This window comes from Coloeus monedula (genome assembly GCF_965178545.1).
Source record: "Coloeus monedula genome assembly, chromosome: 3".
NCBI lineage: Eukaryota > Metazoa > Chordata > Aves > Passeriformes > Corvidae > Coloeus > Coloeus monedula.
In genome coordinates, this window is record NC_138783.1 from 117095352 (window position 1) to 117116401 (window position 21050).

The 21050-nt window shown below is 43.9% G+C and overlaps 1 protein-coding gene across 1 annotated transcript in view; it reads left to right on the forward strand.

Moving 5' to 3' along the window:
• Positions 1 to 18410: 18410 nt before the first annotated feature.
• The window catches only part of KCNJ6 (potassium inwardly rectifying channel subfamily J member 6), a gene marked incomplete at both ends in the record, with an annotated part of 99273 nt that continues 96633 nt past the window's right edge, over positions 18411 to 21050 (forward strand). The window contains one exon of the mRNA XM_082277862.1: positions 18411 to 18435. Coding sequence (XP_082133988.1) covers positions 18411 to 18435 — 25 coding nt within the window. The remainder of the gene's footprint in view (positions 18436 to 21050) is intronic.

Below are 21050 nucleotides of genomic sequence, written 5' to 3' on the forward strand. Positions count from 1 at the left end.
AGTTAGAGATGTGACAAGGTGTTGACAGAGCTCTCCTAACAGGACACCCTGGGACAGACACATCCACTCTAATAAATTCCATAATATGACACCTCATTTCACTTGGGACACACGAAGTTGCCACAGAGGTGATGCCTCTTACTACAACTCCAGAAGTAATTTCCACTAAAATGTGAAATATTATCACCCAAGTAGAGAGACCCTCAAGTAAATACAGCCCTTAGAATAAAATATGTAACACACAGAGTGCAACAAAAGCCTAAACACCTCTCAAAACATATTTCAAACTCATTTTTCAGCGCTGCCAGTGCACACTTGCTGTTGTTCACAGCATAGATTAAAGGTCTTGCTTTGAAAAATTAGTATTTTAGTGCTGACAAGAGTAGCAGTACAATCTTTTGCATGGTTCTTATACATTATCATTTCTATAAATTTAATCTGCATGTCTTTACTGTTTAAAATAAAAGAGGGACAGTTGGCTTTTGAGGTGTTCAGGTGCCAATATAAGAAGGTGTATCCCACAAGGTGCTTTCAGAGCTGTTTGGACATCGACTCCCATTTTATTTCTGAGTGCCAGCACCTGCCTGGATGAATTTTCCACCAGTTTCCATCTGTGCTGCAAGCAGATCAATGATTTTTATAATTTACAGAGTGCTCACCAGGCTGGCAGGGTGTGAAAGAACAGCCAAAAGAAGCCACAAATAGAAGGTAAAAGAAGGTGCCTTTTCCAATCAAAGTTAAACCAAAGTAACATTCTTCTGAGCAGCCCTGAAGGAGTTAAATAATTCACAAGGATTGGGATGAATGGATTCCCTGTAGGAAGCTCCCAAAAGGAGACTGGGGATGTTAATGGGTTCTTGGAATAAAAGTGGTAAAAGGTAATAGAGGCCACAAAACCTCCCCGTCTCACCTCTCAATTTCCCCTCCTGATAGACTGTACACAAATTAACAGCTTTTTTGTGTCTTTCAAGGCTATTTATTTCTGGCAAGGACGCAGACTTTTCTGTCAAGGTTTGCAGAACATTTTGTTCTGCACCACGTATGCACATGCTGCTGGATCCTATTCCTATTATATATTCAAACAGCACACTGAAGATTGTCATCACACAATCTGTCTGGAGCTGTCCTGATGAGCAGAAAAAGTCCAAATTGATGGGAGGGGAAAAAAAATTCACCCTTTACAATTCTGATCCAGAATCAACTGGACTGGTCTTTGTGCACAGGAGGGGGTAAAAACACCAAGGTGTGTTCCCTGCCTCTCCTCCTCCCTTCCCTCATCCATCTGCACCTGCTCTTCATAATTTCATGGAGTTTTCTCCTTTCAGGAGTATCTATCCCTAATGGAAGTATTCTATCCATACAAGCTCTCCTGCCCTTCCTCATGATGCCACCTCAAAACAATTCCAGTGGCATTCAAGCAGCTGCTGAAACAGGTGTGCAATTCCTGTCCTGACTGCAGAGGTTTTGCACTATCACTGCCTAAATCCATACATTATTACTGCCCAAATCTGTAATTAAGGCTGGCAAGCAGCTGAACAGACTTTGTCAAGGATTTTAGACACCAATAATTTGGTTGAGCTGAAAATGCTGCAGTCATTGTACAGTCAGCAGCAGATCATCCCAGGATGTGCAAAAGGAACTTAAAATAAGGAATTTACACTACTGCAGAAGAAATGAGAAAACAGTATTAAATTAAGTTCTGGAAGGCATTAATTAATTAATGCATTTTTTACATCAAACTGGTCCTCTCACTCTACGACTGAACAACTTTATGTGAGGATGGATAAAATGAAAAATCAAACTTGTTTTTCCATGGGTGATGTAAATTCTGAGAGACACCCGTTAAAAACTGAAGAAAACCCAACAACCCAACCCATTCTGATCAGGAAAGTTACACAGGGAGTTAGTCATATCACATTTAGGGTAAGGAGGATGTAACTTTGTAGTGGCAAAATGAGAAATACAAAAAGCTGCACGGCCACGGGAAGCTGTGCAAGCAAAGCTCCATGCAAAACATTTACACAGAAATCGTTCCCTGATTAAAAATTCCAGCCCAGACCTAAAAATTTACAACTTAACCAAATACACCAAAGACAACTCTTACTCTAGAGCTGAAACTGGGCCCTGGGGGAAATTTATTGATTATCACAACTTACTGAGACCTTCAGGGAAGCTACTGAAATTTAATGAATCACAGAACTTTCACCATTTGAGCCCCTGAAGCTGAATATTCTCCACCATCTGTGGGCGATTTTTTTGGAGCAGCAGACGGCACAAATTCCTGGGGAACTGTCCCATGTGAATTCTCCACTGCTTAATAGCAATGGCTCCTTCTCAGCTGCCAATTTTCAACTAAATTCTAATAAATGAATGTGATTGAAACCTTCAACCACGCTGATAAATGGGGTTGAAACTGATCTCCAAACTGCTAGAAGGGGTAAAAAATGACACCACAGTCACAATGGACTTGTTGCAGCAGAAAATCAGAATAAAAAAAAAAGATAGGCCTGAGGTTATTTATAAATACATTGCATTTTAAAATGTTTAAATTTAAAAAAAAAAAGGCACCAACAATACAGAAGTTGGCAAAAAAAAAAAGTATTACCATCAATATGTCCAAACATGAGAGATTAGACCCTTTTTCAGTCCCATCAAATACAAATCTTTGTTGTAGTGACACCATTAAAGTGCAAAGAAGAAGTCACCAGTTTAAATTTTCCTTCAGCACTGCCAGATAAGACCAGTGATTCATCCATCTAAGTGTCAGTACTTTGGCTGGGGAAAAAAAGCCCTAAAAAAAAAAAAAATATTTGGATGCACATGTCCACGTAATCTACTTGAAACTGCTCATTACCTCATTTCTGGAGTAATTTTATTCAGGTCTCCTCCCTATTAAGCTGTTTTTATTCTCCTCCATCAAAGAACTGGAAGCATTAGGGATTGTCAAGGTCTAAAGTGAAACTCCAGAAGCTGATTTGTTTCACTTTTTTTTCCCTCCCAAATCACACACTGACCCATCCAGCAGTGTCCAGTCTGCCGAGATGGGTCTGAGCAGGAGGGAGCCCCTCGCACAGAGCGTCTCCCATAAATTCCTGGCCCCAAACTCAGCACAGAGTTATGGCCAAGCCAGGAAACTGCCTCCCTGCAGGCTGGCTGGCTACTGCAGGAGATCCCAAAATCATCAGGGTTGGAAGAGCCCTTCAGGATCACCCAGTGCCACCCCAGCAGCACCAGCAGCACCCCAAAGCCTGTCCCCAAGGGCCACATCCAGACTCCTCCTGAGCACTCCCAGAGACAGTGACTCCAGCACTCCCTGGGCACCTCATCCCAAGGCCTCACCACTCTGGCAGGGAAAAATTGTTTCCAATCTCCAACCTGAGCCTCCCCTGGTGCCATTGGAGGCCATTTCCTCTCCTCCTTTCCCTTGGCACACGGCAGCAGAGCCCGACCCCCCCTCACTGCCCCTCCTGGCAGGGACTTGTGGGGAGCAGTGAGGTCCTCCCTGAGTCTCCTCTGCTCCTGCACGAGCTGCTGAGTACAGAAAGCCAAATTCTGATGTTTCTCCCCACATGGAGCAGCCCCACTCAGCTCTTGTGGCACGAAGTCCGCCTCAATGTGGCTCTGTCATGACAAAAAGTCCAAGATTTGGGCTCACTAAAATCAGCAGCAGCAGCAACAAGAAGGAGAAGTGAGGGAAAAGCTGTGAATTTTAAATCTAACACAACCTGTAGATCAGAGGCCTTCGGATTCAGAGAACACCAAAGAAATCGGATTTAAATCGTGATGTACAATCCAAACACAGAGAAAGTTGTATTTGCCTGTGCATCTACCAAGAAAGAGGCCAGAGGGGCACAGGGCAGGGGTGATGGTTTTATCAAAATTGTTCATTTAAAATTTCTCTAATCTAGCTCAGATGGCCACCAGGTCTTGCAAAATTGGAGGTTTTATGCCTGTAATATCTGTAATAAAGAATGTGCTGCATTGTGCCAGGCAGAATGAAAAAAGGACTGAAAATCATCATAATAAAGGATGTGCTGAAGAATTCATTGAAGGATCTTAAAGACAGGTTTTATTCACTAAAAAGGTGCCGTGGGGTGTTTCTTTTTTCCATCAAGGAATTCTAAGTTAATTACAAAGTTCTGGGGTTAAATGTTCTCTGCACATTTTCTGGAGTGTGCTGTGATAAAACCACTAGTTGTTGACTACTGTTAATTACGTGTTTGAGCATGCCAAAGTAATTTTCTGGGCCAGTTTAGTAATACGCCAATAATTTCTGTCTCCTTGAATCTAAAATTCCCCTAAAATCACAAAAGAAGTGGCTTTGGAAATGAGGTGACCTTGTGGAAAAGGAGAAATAGAGACCAAAAAAAACAACAACAACAACAACAACAGCAACAACAACAACAAAACCCTCAAAAACCAACCAAAGGAACCATTCCTAAGTAGAAAATTTAAAATTATCCAGAGGTGCTAGAGGTCTCATTCCTGTCTGATAATGAAAAATTTGTCTCTCAGCGACCTGAGCAGCAGGAAACAAAAGGAAATTACCCTCTGACAGCTTTCTTTGTAGACAAAGAATTGGTGGCTCCTAATGGGCAGGTGTCCACATTAGAAAAAAACATTAATTAATGCCCTGGCTGGCAGGCTCAGCTGGGGAAAACATGGCTAAATGAGCGTGGAAACTGGAGTGCCTTCTGGGATGGTAATTGCGTGTCCCCACATTTATTGTAATTTGGGATGTGATTTTCCATTTGGATCCAAATCACTGAAAGGGTCTGGTTGTTGGGACAACACACAGGGATAATGATTCTATTAAAACACTGAGGGCCTGATTTCTAAAGAAATCAGCACCATTATTGGGATCAGGAAATTTTTGGTGGCTTGGAAAATTTGGATACTCATGATAATTTTAGGGTAAAAACTGCCAAGAAGGAATTATGTGAAAGCCACAAAGTGGTGGTGACTGTGGGCACAATGAAGAGCAACACCAAATTTTAAATGAACAATTTTGATAAAAACTAGAACACAGGGAAATGTGAGAGGGGGAAAGTTTTGTTTTCTTTCATTTTACATGAAGACAAAAGAGGAAAAAAAGCAGTAATAAATTATTTTTCTAGGAATTAAGTCAGCAATTTTGTTCAGAAGTGGAAACAAAAATATTAATTAAAAATTTAATTATAAGGTTTCTAGATAAGTTGAAAGAGAGTTGTGTTTTTCACCAGGACAGATTGCAGTCAAGAACGGAAAGATATGGAAAAGGCAGGTGGGATTTAACCAGATCCTCAGAAGGGTTGGATGAAGCCTTTCACAAGAGGCTGGTCCCCAAGGCTGCAGCACTGAAATGCCACAGGCAGGGACACCTCCCACTGTGCCAGGCTGCTCCAAGCCCCAATGCCCAGCCTGGCCTTGGGCACTGCCAGGGATCCAGGGGCAGCCCCAGCTGCTCTGGGCACCCTGTGCCAGGGCCTGCCCACCCTGCCAGGGAACAATTCCTGCCCAATCTCCCATCCAGCCCTGCCCTCTGGCACTGGGAAGCCATTCCCTGGCTCCTGGCCCTCCATGCCTTGGGAATTGTCTCTCTCCAGCTTTCCTGCAGCTCCTTCAGGCCCTGCAAGGCCACCCTGAGCTCAGCCCAAAGCTTCTCCTCTCCAGGCTGAACAATCCCAGCTCTCGCAGCCTTTCCTCCCAGCAGAGCTGCTCCATCCCTCTGCTCATCCTGGTGTTGCTCAACTTACTCTTTTAACATTTTTTGTTATGAAACCTTTTGTAGCCACATTTCAAATTAATAATTACATAGCAAATAATTTAGCAAAGTAAAAATCATCCTGGTCTGAGGAATTCATCACCAGGGATGAGTTCAGAGGGTGGACAGAAGAATAAAGACATCTTCTTTCAATAAACCCAGAAAAGGAGATTTCTCCTCAGTAGGATGCAAACCAAGGTAGTCACTTTAATTTGGAGCTTTTTAACCATCTCAGAAGAGCCTGGAAGGAATTTGGAGCTTTAAGCCCTGGCCCTGCACTGAGACATCTCTGTCTAGACTGAGCCTTCCTATGGTCTGAACACATCCAGCAGAGCTCCATGAAGATGGGTAACAGCTCTGCCTGCACGTAATTTCAGAGTCAGCATGTACCTGCCTATGTTGGATCACATTCTCCAGGTTCTGCAGCTGAAATTGTCCTGGAAATATACAGCAAAAAAAGAGAAGGAGGTGAAAAATTATCCATAAAGCTGCACATCCAGCCTTTGCAAAGCAAAACAAGCTGTTCCATGCAATGGTTAGGGACGCCTGGAACTGATCTCTTCTAGTACAAATGCCTAGAAGCAGAGCTTTGATTTTTTTCAAAACAAACAAGAAGGAATTTTAATTAAAAGACATTGAGGAATGGCAAAACATCTTACCTAAATCTTGCTCCCATTTTCAGTGAGTAAAGATTAATTTACCCTTAAATCACACAGAGTTTTCTGAAGTGTTAAACATTTGAGAATTATGCAGCAGACGTTAAAATCAAGTCAAGCTGCAAAACTCAGGAGATTTTTGTGCATCACATCCAGTCTGCACAGTGGTAGAATGCTTATGTTAATAGGACAGCACGAGAACTGTCAGGTGCTTATCTTTTTATTAACCAGGTTTGCACTCAACTGAGTGAATTCTGGGCATAATCTAGAATTTGGGGAGGAGAAAAGACAGCATTACAATAGAAAATAAGAAGGATCTTAAAAAATGGAGCAACAAATTAAATACTTCTTCTGACTACATTTACTCCTGATTAAAATTTCACAAATCAGCTCTCAGGAAATATTCTGAGTAATACTGAGCTTCCTCAAAATTTTAAAATGAAGGAGACAATGGAGTTTCTATGGCAAGGTTTTGGTAGCAGCGGAGCTGCAGGGGTGGCTTCTCTGAGGAGCTGCCAGAAGCCTCCCGCATCTCTGTTTGTTGTCTGTAATGGAATAAAATGCTTTATCTCTATTAGAGCACATAATTTTTCCCTTTATAAGTTTATAGCTATGAATATTTTATCATTATTAACACTTAATAAGATTAAAAGCAGCAGCAGTGGCCAGCTCCATGAGCTGACCTTTAATCACTGGCATTATCCATTATTTTCGAGGTGTTTAAACTCAGAAAGGACTCGAGTAGGCACAATTTGAAACATCTCCATTACAGGGCACTGTATCTAAAGCACATTCTGCAAAGTGGAAGTGCCATCAGCTGCACTGCCTCAAGAACACACAGATTTGCTGTGCCCAACGTGTCAATCTTTAGTCTGACTCACCCGGAGCTTGTCTGGAAATTCCAGTTAAAATATATCCTTAAAATATATCCCAATCCCCGAGACACGCCACACGTCTGCATGGCACTGTACAAAACACGCTGAGGTGAAGAGCTGCAGCAGGAACAGCACCAGGACAAGGCTCCTGCAGAATAATTGACTTGTTGACAGGGATTGTGCTTTCTGAGGCTCCTCGGGGATCTCCAGGCAGCCTCTCACTGTGCTGAGCTGGCATTCCCTCACAGGGAACAGCCCTTGGGGCTGGTCTGGACAATAAACGTGGATTCTGTCTCCATCCTCCGCTGATGGCAAGCAGGAGCCTCCTGGAGCAGTCAGAGCTTGGTCACCTTGGTCTGAACAGCAGGAGAGCCACAGGGAAATGAATTTCACTCTGTTCTGCTTTTTTGTTAGTGGATATTCTCTGTCATTTACAATATAATACATCCATATGTATGGTATTCTATATTATATATATTGTATATCAGCACTCAGGTGAGAGCCCACCTGCAGAGCTGCCCCAGCCCTGGGACCAGCACAGGGAGGACGTGGAGCTGCTGGAGAGAGGCCAGAGGAGGCAGCAGGATGAGCAGAGGGATGGAGCAGCTCTGCTGGGAGGAAAGGCTGCGAGAGCTGGGATTGTTCAGCCTGGAGAGGAGAAGCTTTGGGCTGAGCTCAGGGTGGCCTTGCAGGGCCTGAAGGAGCTGCAGGAAAGCTGGAGAGAGACAATTCCCAAGGCATGGAGGGCCAGGAGCCAGGGAATGGCTTCCCAGTGCCAGAGGGCAGGGCTGGATGGGAGATTGGGCAGGAATTGTTCCCTGGCAGGGTGGGCAGGCCCTGGCACAGGGTGCCCAGAGCAGCTGGGGCTGCCCCTGGATCCCTGGCAGTGCCCAAGGCCAGGCTGGACATTGGGGCTTGGAGCAGCCTGGGACAGTGGGAAGTGTCCCTGCCCATGGCAGGGGTGGGATGAGATGATCTTTAAGGTCCCTTCCAACCCACTCTGTGATTCTGAGAGAATTTCTTGCACGCATTAGTTACTAAAATATCTCCACAGTCTGAAGTGAGGAGGTGACGCTGTGACAGAGCCAGGGGGTTCAGGCAGTGGAGCCCCTGCCCCGAGGCTGTACAGGCTGTTTAGGGAGGATAATCCCACGTGTAGGACTGGGGGCAGAGCAGGAGGATGCGCCCTGTGACAGCTCCGAGCCGCATGCTCCTTCCACACCCGCTCCCTCGGGAAGTGTGGGAGAGTGTGAAGAGAGGCAGGGGAGAGGTGAGGGATAAAGTTAGATGGAGAGAAAAGGCAAGGGAGACTGTTTTAGGAAAGGTGATGGGCTGGGTAAGACAAGAGAGCAGGAAACGAAGAAACTGAAGGTGGGGGAGAGGAGAATGGGAGGTGAGGAAGGGATCAAACCTTTGGCATGGCACAAGGAGCACAGTAACTCCGGGATTTCTGAGAGGTGGCCTCACACCTCCTGTCTTACCCATTTAACACATATTTAGTCACATAGAATCGGGTCAACTCCATCCTTAATGAGCTGAGCACTTCCCCCGGTGATCCCTTTGCTTGAGACCCCCAGACAACTCTCCTGTGGAGGTGCCACTTTCCCTCTGTTGGTGCTACAGGGAATCCAAATAACCTGCTTAGACCCTGCATCCAAATTTTCAGTGAAAAAGCTGGACTCAGGGACATGAACCCCAAGGCTATGTCCAAATATCCACACCTGGCTTGTTTCTGCTGCAGCTCCTATTATTGCCTTCATTAGCTCTGAAAAGTTAATGGTGAAGGTAAACCAAAAGCTGCTTTACCTCAGCATTTCTCTTTTTTATTACTTTTTCTGTCTGGCCCAAAAGGATCTGTGCAAGCAACAAAAAATTCGATTTTCTCTCAGGGAGTAGTAAATGGGAGGTATTTTCAGGTATTTTTTCAGTAGGACAGGGAGGTATTATCATTATTAGAATTTTTGCATTCATCTGACACATTACTTGTTCTTTTCCAACCTCTCATTGCTTTTGAAGATTTTTTTTCCTTTTTTTTTTTTTTTGAGATAGATTTAACAACAAAAGGCTGCTAAAATTGGAAACTGTGTGAGACACTTTGGTATTATTCAATCAGAGAAAAACCTGACGCTGCAGACAGGTCTTGTTTAAGAACTTTCATTGAGGGAACATGATCACAGCACAAAACAAAGAAAAATGTCAGTTCCCCTTGTTCTGTGTTCATCATTTAAGTCTCACAAGGTATCTGAGGAAATAGGTTCAGGTTTGAGATGTTTGATCTGCTCTGTGCAGTCATGAGTTATTTTTATAATGCACCAAGGCAAGTAATAAACAAAACATCTTTTATTAGATCATTATTCTCTTAAATAGTTTAAATAATGGTTTCTAGATTAGTTCAGGTTATGCTTCCACTTACGTTTTTCATAGGAAATCCTGAGCCTGTAGATTTTCTTAAAGCGATTCTTACTGAAATCTGGAATTTACAAGAATACAACCAACCAGTTGAGATTTTCCCTTTGGGGGACACAGAAGCAATGAGCCCATGAAAAACCCTGCATGTGCATTATTAACAGCTGAAAAGATTGGATAAGCATTTTTAAGTCTCTTTTCTATAGTGAATCTCCTCTTTTGGGTTTCTACCAACTTTTTTTTTTTTAAAAACAGGGTGGCTGCTGTTATCTCAAAGTAACTTACATTTCTCCTATTACAATTCAGAATATATTCATGATTTATGCCCTAAAAAAGAAAAGCAGCAGTTTCTTAAGAGCTTGATCCAAAGGTCTCGGAATTGGTAAGAGCATTTCCACTGAAAATAGAGCTTTTCCCCAGGCATTAACTGCACACAGCCACCCCACCTGCAGCCTGCAGATTTCCATGGCAGAGCATATTTTAGATTATCCACTCTGCCTCGAAGACCTTTTGCTGAGATGTAATTTATGCTGGTTTGTCCAAGCCTAAGTAAAAAGCTTTCAAACCTTTTCGGTGTAGCATCCCTGCCTCACTTTGTTGCCTGGATATTCTCCTTGATTTCCAGTGTGAACTTACACTTGCTTAATTTCACAGCGCAGGCAGGAAATGCTGGGTGTAAGACTGAAATCCTCCACTGCAATTACCTGCACCCATAATTTGTCAGAACACCCAAGCTGAGCTTCTCAAAAGCAGGCAGAACATGCAGCTTGTTGGCTGTAAAACACAGGAGTGGAAGCTCTCCTGGTGTTCAGTCAGCCCACCTCATTGTCTTGGAGTAGATGTATTTTTACAGGGATCTGAGGGAATCAAATGAATCTTCTGACTCTCTGTGGGACCTTTGTAGTGGAAGAGGAAAATTCACCCTCTAGAGCAAAGGAACTAAGAAAAGATACCTGCCTTTAATCACGTAATCACACCACAACATTGCTTTGTTCCCACTGTGGTCCTGTAGATACCCAAATTTCTTTATTTTATTAACCTAAACCAGAATTGTCGCTAAAATAATCTGCATCTCCTGCCACTGTCACCACTGTAAGTTAAGGATACTCAAATTCCTGCAGTTCTGAGGTTTTTCTGCCAAAAGCAGGATTTTTTTCAATAAGTTTTCAGTTTCATGTTCTCTGCAATAGATTTTTATAGTCTAAAATTGTGAAGTTCTTCAGGTTCAGTAAAACCAAAAACCTGAGACTTGCTACAGCTTAGATCTTACTTCAAATGTCAAACCCATAAAGTCTGTCTCTGTGAGTTTTATCTTTTCATAGATATGAATATTCTCTCTCCTGCAAATGCTCAATTTTTTTCTCCTTATCTTGTCAAAATTGTATTTTATTTATTTATGATCTGCTAGATACAAGTGCATTAAAAACTGTTCCTATTTACTGCACAGCAGTCAGTAACATTTATCTGATGATTCTGCTCCTCAAAGGATTTCCCACACTCAGAACCACCACACACCATCCCCACTGTTTAATATGTGAATATTTGTTCCTCCTCCTTGGAGAATGACACTGCATTTGCAAGGGGTTGAACCCACAATTCTGTAAGCTTTGTCCCTTGAGTCTGAGGGGACCTGACAAGCTCCTCTAGAACTGCTGCTTGATTTTTCTGCCTGGAAAAAAACAGAGATTTTTCCATATATATTTCACAGACCAAGTGTGAATGATGAGTAAGTTCACTAAGAATTATGAGAAATGTAAAAAAAACCCCTCAATTCTAGAACCCAGGGAAATAAATTCAGTTCCTCCTGCTGCTAATGCAAATTTCCTCCATGTAAGACATCTTAGAGCTCCTGAGAGTGTTTTATGAGGTCTGAACACATTAATGAGCCCAAGTCACCCCTGCTGCTCCGTAACTCCAGTGAACCCAGCTAAGGCACTCCCTCCTTGAACTCTGCTCACTCCATCTATTCAAATATTGTATTTTAAGCTCATTCCAGCTGATGCAAATTGAAATCACCTCTTGTGCCACGAGAAGAATATTCCTATAAAATACATTCCCAGCCATTCAAGTGCTGGGATCACTGCAAGGGAGTGCAGATTAGTGCTCAGCTTTAAGGCTGAGGATGAAGCCAGTTTGCTGGAGATCAACTAGTGCTGGGTCCTGCACAAAAATAGTCTTTATAGGCCATGGCCCAACACTTAATTCTGGAAAACCAGAAAAAAAAAGCAGTTGGGACCAACCTCTTTTCTTGGGACAGGCAAGACAGGATAGGAAAAATAAACAAGATATCCATTATTTCTTATTTTGGGCCAGGGAGACAGGAAAAGCAACTCCCACAAGCTTAGGCAGGCCTTGCATAAAGCCTGAATTCTAGTAACAGTAAAATAATGCAGTAACACAGAGTATCTCGTTGTTTAAAGCCCTAAAGATGGGCTATTAAGCTATTTTTTTCCTTTGTTGGATACGTGTGCAGATAGAAATGGAAGTTCCTACGGCGTTTTTCCAAAGGAAGAGCTCCAGCTCCTTCCAACAATCCCTCCCCACCTAAAACAAGCCCTGCTTTTGAGAGCTGGGTGTAGGCTATTGCTGGAATGAACAGCACATAATGAGAGCTGCATTTGCCTACACACCATCGCCCCAGAACCTGTGTCTAATTCATTACTGAAAAGTGTTTGGAGATGTCACGAGCAGGAAAGACACTCCATAAAATTAAATTCTATTATTCCCACTTAATAATGTTTCGAAGATGAAACCGTTTTCATGTAGTTTGAAAAGTAATTGAAGATATCCCAAGATAGATTAGCCTGAGCTGAAATTTCCAAAAAGGTTCTTCTTTCCTTTTTGCTCATTGAATTGGTACTTAGTGATTAAGGAGCTATTGCCTTCGAGGATGTCAATTGAATTACCAGGGATTTGCTACTTCAGAAGTGAGAAAGCTTCATAAAATGATGTGTAATGGATATAATGGATGTGAGTTCTGATCCACAGCTGACAAAATACTGTTAGAACTTTTAGTCAAAGTTCTGGATTACTTCAACAGATTCCCAGTGTGTTGGTGAAGCTCTGCACTTGTGAGCTGACAAAAGCGCAAGAGATGTTTGAGCCATGCAGGAAACAAAAAAAAAAACCCTCCCCTGAAGGCTGTGAAGCCTTTCAGAGGGACCTTGGCAGGTTGGAGAGATGGGCAGAGAAGAACTGTCTGAAATTCAACCAGGGCAAAGTCAGGTCCTGGGGAGGGGAACAACCCCAAGCAGCAGCACAGGCTGGGGGTGACCTTCTGGACAAGGATGTGGGAGTCCTGAGGGACAATGAGCTGTCTCCAAACCAGCAGAGTGTCCTGGGGGACAGGAATGCCAATGGGATCCTGGGGTGCACTGGGAAGAGCATTCCCAGCAGGTCAGGGTTATCCTGCCCCTGTGCCCAGCCCTGGGGGCACCTCTGGGGTGCCGTGCCCAGCTCTGGCTCCTCAGCCCAGCAGGGCCAGGGAGCTCCTGGAGCGGGGCCGGCGGAGGCTGCGCAGCTGAGGAAGGGCCTGGAGCAGCTCCGTGCCCAGCACAGGCTGAGGGAGCCGGGGCTGCTCAGCCTCGAGAGGAGCCCCAGCTGAGAGGGGCCCTCAGCCCTGGGTGTCCCTGGCTGCAGGGAGGGCTCAGGGCAGGGCCCGGGCTCTGCTCCGGGGCCCAGCAGCGGCCCCAGAGCCACGGGCAGGGCCTGAGCCCGGCAATTGCCCTGCACAGGAGGCAGAACTGCTGCCCTGGGCAGGGCCAGCCCTGAGCAGATTGGCCACAGAGGCTCTGGGCTCTCCTCCCTGGGGACATTCCAGAGCCATCTGGACACAGCCCTGTGCCCTGTGCTCTGGGATGGCCCTGCTGGAGCAGGGAGGTGGCACCAGTGACCCTCTGTGGTCCCTTCCAGCCTGGCCCATCCTGTGACCCTATGAAAATAAGTATAATGATTTCATTAATTAGTGCCAGCTGAAGCCAACAGCCACTGGAGAGGGAGTTTCAGGATTGTCCTTGTCCTTCCATTAGAAAAATCACAAAAAGTTCTTACACTGTCTTGTCCAAGAATTTTTCATTATGAGACAAGTGACCTAGGAACTCAATGTTTTGATTCCTATCTGGAATTCGATCCAATCTTCTCCTGCTTGACACTGGAAATGTTATTTCTGTGCTGCCTGGTTGGCACTCCTGCTGTCTTCTTGTGCCTCTCTGACAGAGCCACGGCAGACTGTGCAGCACAGGATGTCAAACAAGGAAGGTTTCATACAAAAGTGCCTGATTTTCTTTGGCTCAGAAGGGAAAGAGTGATGTGAAGGCCGCACTTTGTGTTGTCCCTTTAAACCCATGAATCTTGCAACAACGTGATAATAATTTGAGATTAAATTCAGTGCAAGGCAGGACACCACAGCCTCAGATATTGTAGGACTGGGCAACTGCTCTTTTGTCTGAAGGAAGCTGATAGGAAGGAAATACCTTTAAACAAAAAGAAAACAACTCTATTAGAAAAGGACAGTTTGCATCTTCTTTCTTACACCCTCAGCTGAATGAAAGGCCTCACAAACAGTGCAAAAAGTACAAAGCAGCATTTTAAATGGCCCTTTTTGCTAGCTGAAGTTATGCTTCACTTAATTTATATTTCACGCATCCCTTCTTGCATCACAGTATCACCTATTGCTGGCACTTTGTAAAGTGCACATCACTCCAAGCATGAAAAGCAGGATTTGTTGCTTTTTAGGCACCCAGGAAGGCAGTAACCATGTGAGACATCCACACACAACAGGAGCAGGGTCTGGCTCTGCTGCTCCTCTGAGGCCGTGGAAGATTCGGGATCTTCACCTCAGAACAGGCACCGGCAGCAAGAGCCCACAAATTCAAAATCCCCTGAAGAAATCACTCCATGCTGACTACAGGGCTACAAAAAACCCCAAAATATGAGCATCATTGTGTTAGGAGAGATAAAAAATGAGTCCTGCTTCTCTTGATGTGTTTTCTGAGGTGGCAATTCTTGTTTACCCAGTAATCTCCAGAGGAAATACAACCACAGTCAGCCCTTAAAGGCAACTCCGCTCCTGAAATGAAACACGGTGTTGTTTACTCTTTTTTTTTTCTTGTTTCATTTTGTTGTTTACTTTTTTTGTTGCTCTGTTTTGTGGGTTGGATTTTCGTTTCTTCGAAGGCAGAAAATCTCACTCTGCTGTCAGTCTGTATTCAAACTCGCATCTGCTAAAATCAGGAACAAAAGTATGTTTTAATCTTTGATTCTCCCCCAAGTTAATCTGCTAGAACTCATTCTGTCAGAGAGGATGGAATTCCTTTTTTATATGGCATCAAAAACCAAATTTCTTAGAGGTGTTCTAGCTCCCTTAAAATATTCCATTTTGAAGAAACACATGAGTGGAAAAATTTTCCTAATTTCCAGACCTTCATGGGTGTATGTGTGCACATCCTAGTGATCATTAGAGAGAGGGAAAAGGACAAAATTTGACATAACATTTCCACAGAGTCTTAAGTGAATTGATAACAGTACCAAAGGTTAATTTTTTCAATTAAAAAAACTGGAAATAAGATGTAATTTTTAAAAAAATTAATACTCAGAAATGACATGCACACAAACATATTTTTATCTACTAAAGAAGGAAGACCAGAACTTCAGTAGTCCTGGGCATTTCTTTAAGAAAAGTAAAATAAACTCAAAAACTTATAAATTTGTCCTTAGATAGTATATTTAATATTTTCAGTTTAAAATGAAATGCCATTCAAGTCTCCTTTGTCATGATAGGCTTCATCATTAGTAAAAAGTATGTCATGATAAGCAAAAGTAAAGTAATAATATTTAAAATATCAATTTGTTATTAGTCTAATAAATCCAGCCCTCCATCTCCAGGGCTCAAATTGCTCTTTCCCAACTGTTCACTCCTGATAAACTCAGAGTTCTGCAGCAGAAGGAGGTGCTTTAAGGTCACTTTATAAATCATCATGGACACAAATTCCTGATGGTTTTCAGAATGCTTTGCTTTCCTTTGATGATTAATGCCATGCAAAAAAAACTGCCATAGAGGACCTCTTTTTTTGTAAAAAAACTGACACTCTTGTGCTAGTTCTTTCTTTATTCCTTCCTTTTTTTTCCCTTCCATAGCAAAGCATGAATCTGATGCTGGATGCTATATTATCAGCATGGCTTAGGGCATTGTCCTCACTCAGATCCAGGGCATAACCTTAAACCTTTCTTTTAATATAAAATGTTCTCAGGGGTGTATGAATGCTGTTCTGAAGCATTATCTGCTTGTTTCATGAATGCAAATGTTTCCTATTACTGTGACATTTGAGCTGGTTCTTCAGTAGAGGTCCAACTTTTTGAAGTGCAAGTAGTGGCTTATTTGGTATAGAAAATATTTCTGTAGGTTTTTGCATCAGATAAAAGTCAGTATCGGGACAAGACACTTAACAAGAGAGTACCTCCTGTGAGGAGCAGCTGAGGGAGCTGGGAAAGGGGCTCAGGCTGGAGCAAAGGAGGCTCAGGGGGGACCTTGTGGCTCTGCACAAGTCCCTGACAGGAGGGGGCAGCCGGGGGGGTCGGGCTCTGCTGCCAGGGAACAGGGACAGGAGGAGAGGGAACGGCCTCAGGCTGGGCCAGGGCAGGCTCAGGGTGGACACCAGGAGCAATTTCCTCATGGAAAGGGTGGCCAGGCCTTGGCAGGGGCTGCCCAGGGAGGTCTGGAGTGCCCATCCCTGGAGGTGTCCAAGGAAAGCCTGGACATGGCACTCAGTGCTCTGGGCTGAGGACAAGGTGGGCATTGGGCACAGCTTGGCCTCCATGGCCTTGGAGGGCTTTTCCAGCCTCAGGGATCCTGGGATTCTAAGGTAGAGCTGGACAGACTTCAGCTCCTCTGGAGTTATGAAATGGTCCTGCTCTTAGATAAAGGAGGTATCCCCTGAGCAGCCTGGGGCCCCTGCAGCAGGGTTTGCTCATGTCACAGCCAAAAGGCCTTGGAAAAATCACATTTTCCTGCCAAATGACACCTGGCAGGGACCATTCTCAGCCTGTGGCTCTCCCCAGTGCTGTTTTTACCACAGCCCCAGTCAAAGAGAGATGTCACCGTGCTGACTCCTGTCCCCAGCCATTCCAGCAGCTACTGAAGGTCACTGTCCTAGTTTGAAAACAAACCAGTGGGAGGCACCAAGTCAGAATAACAATTTAATGGCAAAATCAAAGAAAAGGAAAAAAAATAAAAGAAAACACTGGTTCAAACTGACAGAGTCAAGATACAACCTGAGTCCCTGTTAGGCAGGGTGGTGGTAGCAGTCTGGTAGAATGGTGGCTGCAGTCCTCTGAAGTGGTGATCCTGTAGAAGAAGGGTCTGCTCTTCCTCAGAGGGTCCAGTGGTGGCTGTGTAGCTCCTGTCCTCTGAGAGTCCAGTGGGAAGGGTTGTCTCTGGTGTTCAGAATCTCAGATCATATCCAGGATGGGATGCTTGGTTCCTCCCTCTGGGTGGAACATCTCACAATGGGGTAATGAGTCATGAGGCCAAGTGTTGATTAGACTCATTAACAGGAGATGGTCCGGAGGGAGTTATCTATGAGTCATGGGGCAGGACAATGATGGGCCATTAACAGCAAGATAGTCTGGGGGGAGGAGGCAAGGAAACACTGCCCCACCTGGTTTCAACAGCTCATGAGGATGGTAATGGAATACACTGCAACCCAGGACAGTTACCCTGCCCAAAAACCTGCACCTCGTCCCAGAGTTAAGGAGCACCTGTTTGTGTTTCTGCCCATTAAAGTCAGATGTTGGTGTAAATTTTCTCCCTTACTGAGGTTTTTTGGGGAAAAAAGAGCTGAGGTCTGCTCACCCATGGCCCAGGAGAGCCACTCTGATTACCTCTACATGGTACAAGGGTGGAGAGGTGGGGCTCAGTCACCAAAGGGATCAGAGGGGTGACAACAGCCCCACCACATCCTCTCAAAACCACTTAATTGGAGTTTCAAGGGCTTTGTAGTTTTCATTCAGCCCAAACTTGGTGTCTGAAATCAGGAGATTGGGCCCAGCCTCCACTGCTCTGGCACTGGGACATTGGATTTTCGCCAAACTCAAGGGCTCTTGATTGACCAAGGCTCTGTCTCAGTTACAGCAGCTGCAAGTGCCTGAAATGAAAAAAAAATCCAACAACAACAAAAAAAAGGCAAAAACCCAAGAGACAAAGACCAGCAGGTTTGACTGGGAGTCCCTGAAGTATCTCAGTTAATCTCAGCATCAGCCCAGTGCCACACCACACACTCCAGCTCCCATATAAAATCGATTTATTTCCAAATAAGTGCTTTTTCCCTGCAGTGTAAGTGGTTTGTGGGTTGCTCTTTTGTCAGGAAGGCCTAACACACTTGTGTATTTTAGCAGAGAGTGAAAAACAGAGGAGGGTTTCCTCCTCCGTTATCACTTTGATTGGATAATTTCAATTTCTTCAGCTAGATACACTCAGATAAATACAAGCTTCACACTTCACAGTAGGAAAAATTGAGAAATGAAAAGGAAAAAAAAAAAAAAAAAGCCCACAGAAGTTCAAGCTATTTAGGAGTGAAGTAAAATCCCTAAATAAAATAGAAATATATCATGGATTCATGTCCTCCCCTCACACTGCCACTTGCACTCAGGTGTATTTCTATTTCTATATTACATATACATATTTGTTTTTCATTTTGTCTGTTCCCCCAGGAGAAGCCCCAAAGAGAAACAGAGATGGCCAAATTGACAGAGTCGATGAGTGAGTACAAATAGGAAGTTCAACCACTTTCTTTTTCCATCTGTCCCCCTCCCTCTCATAAAGCCACAAACCCAGAACGCAGTGCTCGCATCCAGGGATCTCATTCAGCCCTGTGTTCACTCCCAAATTCATCATAAATCATTCCACTCCTGAAAAAAACACCAAAAGAAAATAGGAATCCCCAGAAAAAGGGCTGCTATTTTCTTCATGCACTGCTTAAATCACATCTATTAAATCCAGCAAAGAACCTGCTCCATGTTTGACTTTGTGAGCCTGAGGGGTTTTTTTAAATAGAATGCAACTAATTGTGGACTTAATAAGTGCCTAATTTACTTGATTCGTGTGATCCTTTACAAGCTTACAGAAGGTCACTGTAAATCCAGTGCAATTATTCAGGATTGTTGCCTGTGCCACTTTCATCCAACAGGAATTATGCCCAGAGATGGGTCCAGAAAGCTTTCAGTTGATTTCTTTGGTTTGTGAGAGGTTTTTGTTGTCTTAAATATGTGCCCAACAAGAAATAGTTTGTATTTTTGCCATAATTTGGGATCTAGTTAATGGAGTAGTGGCTGTAAGCTTTTGTAGCTGAGAGACTCAGGTTGGATAATCCATTTGTGGACAAAATCTGGAGACAATTTAGGGTGAAATCCTGGTAGAGCACTGCCTCTTACCCAAAATTTATCAGCTACAAAGTCTATGGAAGCTTAAATGAATTGACTCAAAAGGGAGAAATATTTCACTCTGCTTAACCAGAGTCTACAAAAAGACAGAATCACAGCCGTGGATGAAATGTTTACATCAGAACGTTGTTTCCAGTTACTTTTTTCTGCTTGTGTTGGAAGGGACCTTAAAGATCATCCAGTTCCAACCCTCGTGCCAAGGGTGGTGATGAGGCCCTGGCACAGGGTGCCCAGAGCAGCTGGGGCTGCCCCTGGATCCCTGGCAGTGCCCAAGGCCAGGCTGGACATTGGGGCTTGGAGCAGCCTGGGATAGTGGAAGGTGTCCCTGCCCATGGCAGGGGTGGGGCTGGATGGGGTTTAAGGTCCCTCCCAACCCAAATTGGTCTGGGGCTCTCTGATTTTATATTGCTGCAGTAAATATATATAGATATAGATATAGATATATAAGTATAAAACCATATATAAAGAAATATAAATAAGTGTTTCTCCACGGTGCAGCCAAGTCTGGGTGGTAACAGAGGAAATCACAACATTCCAGCTTAGCAAGGCCCAGAAGGACAATGACACCAGGCCCCAGGGAAACTCTCTGCTGTAAGGATGGTAACTTTGCTCCTTTAATCTCTGTGGATGTTCAGTATCACTCTTAGAAGCATCCTGTGACCCCATCTGGTGCTGCTGGGTGTTGGATAGATGTGTAATTATGTCTTGATGGAGGGAACAAAGGAGGAACCTGCTATCAAAGGTAGAAGCAGATAAATAATATCTCCGCTGTTCGTTAGGTACTTGCTGGACTTTGTGATGCCTTTTCCTGATCTTAAAATCACACGGTTAGAAGGGGAAAAGGGATTTTACCTTGGTGTTTATTTTAAGGATCCTTAGGTGCACTACATCCAGGTCGAATGCACTGAAATGCACACAACAATGCCCCCCAAAAGGTCGGGTATATTATTATAGGTTTTACTAATTAGCATATCTATCAAAGATTCCCCAATGAGAGGCTCAAGGAAGCCCCCCTCCCCAAGGAACCTTCCCCTGGATGGTTCTCTCTTGGTTTACAGAATGTGTTCTGGAGAGGACCTTGGGGTCTGGGGCACACTGATCCCTGGCTACGAAGCTTCTGAAATGTTGAGTCTCTCAGCTTGACAAACAAGTCCAAGAATGTAGGCAAAAAGCACTGGGAATACAGAAGCTGTAAAAAAAGGTATAACAGGAGTATGAAAGAAAAGGCAAAAAATCTTTATAGCATCATTTGCACAACCCTTCTGAAACAAGGTGAAGGAATATTGCCAAAAAGTGTTAGGGGAAAGCAGTCAGACCCTCCGAGTGCTCTGAAGAGTCAGAGGAGAGGCCTCCAGAATGCTTTGTAACTGATTGGGAACACAAACCCAAAAACGCCCTGTGCTGTTCCTTCAGGATGCATGTTTGTCTTGCCAATTATTTTATCTGACTTCTTTGAGACAGAATGATGCCTAAAGGGGTTTACTGCTGCTTTCTGTGAGGATTTGTTCATACTTCATGTGAGGCTTTTATGAAATTTTCAGATCATTTCACGGCATTTTAAAATACTTTTAATAAATCATAGACGGCATTGCAAGGTGTAAGTAAAATTCTTAGTGAATGTACCACGGTGCTTATTTTAAAGCTGCTGCAGACTAAAATGAGATAAATGCAGTAGGGTGGGCCTCTGGCTGGGACTGCAGGGCCTTTTTCTTGGAACTGAGAAAATAAAGAAGAGCATTCAAGGCCTGAGAGGGTTTCAAAGGCCTGGAGAAATGGCTTGATCATGGTACCAATAGAACAGAATTATAACTTGCCTTCCTGTTTCACCCAAGAGCTGCGCTCCTCTCCCCCCTCTGCTCATATCTTTGCACAGCCCCAGGAAAAATCAATCCCCTTCCCTCCACTGCTCTGTATTTTCTCTCTATCAGAACACTT